The sequence below is a fragment of the Brassica rapa genome, chromosome A01 (genome assembly GCF_000309985.2).
Source record: "Brassica rapa cultivar Chiifu-401-42 chromosome A01, CAAS_Brap_v3.01, whole genome shotgun sequence".
NCBI classification, from domain to species: domain Eukaryota; kingdom Viridiplantae; phylum Streptophyta; class Magnoliopsida; order Brassicales; family Brassicaceae; genus Brassica; species Brassica rapa.
Window position 1 is genome coordinate 21,080,420 of NC_024795.2, and position 2,403 is coordinate 21,082,822.

Genomic DNA, 2,403 nt, shown 5'->3' on the forward strand with positions numbered 1-2,403 from the left:
TTTTTTGTACTCATTTTCAGTCAATGATCCAAATCCGGTTCTTATCCAGAGAAACCTGCAGAGAGAGTATTTATCTGCTGCCAGGAAGTTGAGTGAATAAGAGAACAATTACCAAGTACAATGTAATGATCAAAGCGTATGCAATTGGTAGGAGCTACGAAAAGGCTTATGAATTATTTGAGGTGAGTTATAGCGTCACACTGGATAAATGTACATATACAACACTCTCGTCTACAAGCTACAACCTTGCAAGCTCTGACATGCCTCATAAGGCCATATCTTACCTGGAGAAAATGAGAGAGACATAATATACAAGCGACTGCATACCTTACAGTGTTGTGATATCAAACTTTGTGGAACTGGGTCAGTTTAATATGGCAGGGGAAGTGTATAAAGAGATGCTTGAGTTCAATATTGAACCGGATGTTAGTGTTGATTTATAACGTTGTCTTGATCAATTTTTTTGCGGATGCAGGAAACGTTCGAGAAGCTATATGAGTTATGTAGAAACTATATAACTAGAGCTTCTTGAATCGTGTAACAAGAGGCGACGTATATACATCAAACTGTATGATCAACATGTACAACGATGGTGACAAGATTCAGAAGCAGTTTCTGAAATTCTTTATGACGTCATTCTTACACAAAATTGGAACAAAAAGCAAAAGGAAAACTATGTCACAAAATATTTACATGACGTCATTGTGCCACGAGAGAACTATAACTTCAAGCTCTGTTATCAAATCAGACCACCGTGACTCACCTTCTTCTCCGTCAACAACTTTCACTTCAACCACCACAACACCCACAGCTAACTCCACCGCCTCCACAGCAATCGCCGTTCTTCCACTTCCTAATACAACTTCTTTCTTCGTCTTCCTCACTGCATAACCTAATCTCTCCCCAACCGCCTTCGCTTTCTCCTCCACCTCCACGGCTGAAACCTTCGCCGTGAACCTCCTCTCTCTCTTCTTCTTACTCTCAAACAAACCGGAGAGATCTAGCCCCGACGAAAGCGAGATCAGATCAAAAGCAGTGATCGAACTCGATTTCTCCAAAACCGGTTCGGATTCGAAATTGAATTGAGAAGTCTCTAGAGATTTCTTGAACCAGGCGGTTTTCATAACCGTCTCTATCCCCATCCTCGTAACAGGATTGGGATCAAGCATCTGATAGATAATCGATTTAGCTTGTTTCGAGATCCAGCTCGGGAACTTATAATCTCGCCTTTGAATCTTCCGATACATGGAAGCAATGTTCGAATCGTCGAAAGGAACCTCTCCGACGAGAAGAACGAACAGGATCACACCGCAAGACCACGCGTCAGCCTTCGCTCCGTCGTATCCTCGCCGCGATATAACCTCCGGAGCCGTGTAAGCCGGCGTACCGCACGCCGTGTGGAGCAATCCGTTTTGGAGATGCTCCGGCAAGGCGGATAAGCCGAAGTCGGAGACCTTGAGGTTCCCTTCCCTGTCGAGGAGGAGATTCTGCGGCTTCACGTCGCGGTGAGCCACGCCGTCTCGGTGAGAGAACTGAAGCGCGGAGGCGAGCTGCTGGAAGTAGCGACGCGCTGTGGATTCGGGGAGGCGGCCGCGGCGGAGGAGTTTGGAGAAGAGCTCGCCGCCGGAGGCGAGTTCCATGACGATGTAGATCTTGGATTTGGTAGCCATGACTTCGTGGATCTTGAGGATGTTGGGATGGTCGCGGAGACGGCGCATCGCGTCGATCTCACGGATTATTCTCGGCTCCATGTTGGAGTCGATGGTCTTCTTCTTGTCAATGATTTTAACGGCGACGAGCTCGTTGGTTTCGATGGAGCGAGCCAAATGGACTTTGGCGAAGCTTCCGCTGCCGAGACGGCGACCGAGTTCGTATTTCCCCAGGAGGATTTTCGCCGGAGATGACTGGTTTTGCGGCTGAGGAAGAGAGTCCATGGCGGCGAGAGGAAGTGGTGCCTGAGCTCTTGAGGGATTTCAGGGACGAGTTGTTTGGTGAGTTGATGTTTGTTTTTATAGGGAAAATAAGCTATTTGTTATACCGAAAATACCCTTCGAAAATAATTATTATGTTTAATAGAATCTGTTTTACGTGTTAAACGGGACTCGAATAATATGATGTTTAATAGAATCATTAATAAATAAGATGAATAATGTGTCGAATGGAAATTTAGTCAACAGTTTATATTTTGGTCTAAAATAAAGGTCAACAATTTATCTTTACACAGAATAATTATTTCAAAATGAACGTCAGTTTTTATGTAAAATTTACAAATAATTATTTAAGTAGGCAAAATGTAAGGAAAACTGTTTTTGCTAAACACAGCTGTTAAGTGTTAATAGTTATGGCAAATAAACCGAATCCGAAAATCCGAACCGAATCTGATTCGATAAAGATGAATCTGAA

The 2,403-nt window shown here is 44.0% G+C and overlaps 1 protein-coding gene across 1 annotated transcript; it reads right to left on the reverse strand.

Moving 5' to 3' along the window:
- Nucleotides 1-528: 528 nt before the first annotated feature.
- Nucleotides 529-1,997, reverse strand: LOC103834113 (CBL-interacting serine/threonine-protein kinase 7). Its single transcript, XM_009110175.3, has one exon. It carries the CDS (start codon nt 1,932-1,934, stop codon nt 690-692), a length of 1,245 nt encoding a protein of 414 aa, XP_009108423.1. The 5' UTR covers nt 1,935-1,997; the 3' UTR covers nt 529-689.
- Nucleotides 1,998-2,403: the final 406 nt, after the last annotated feature.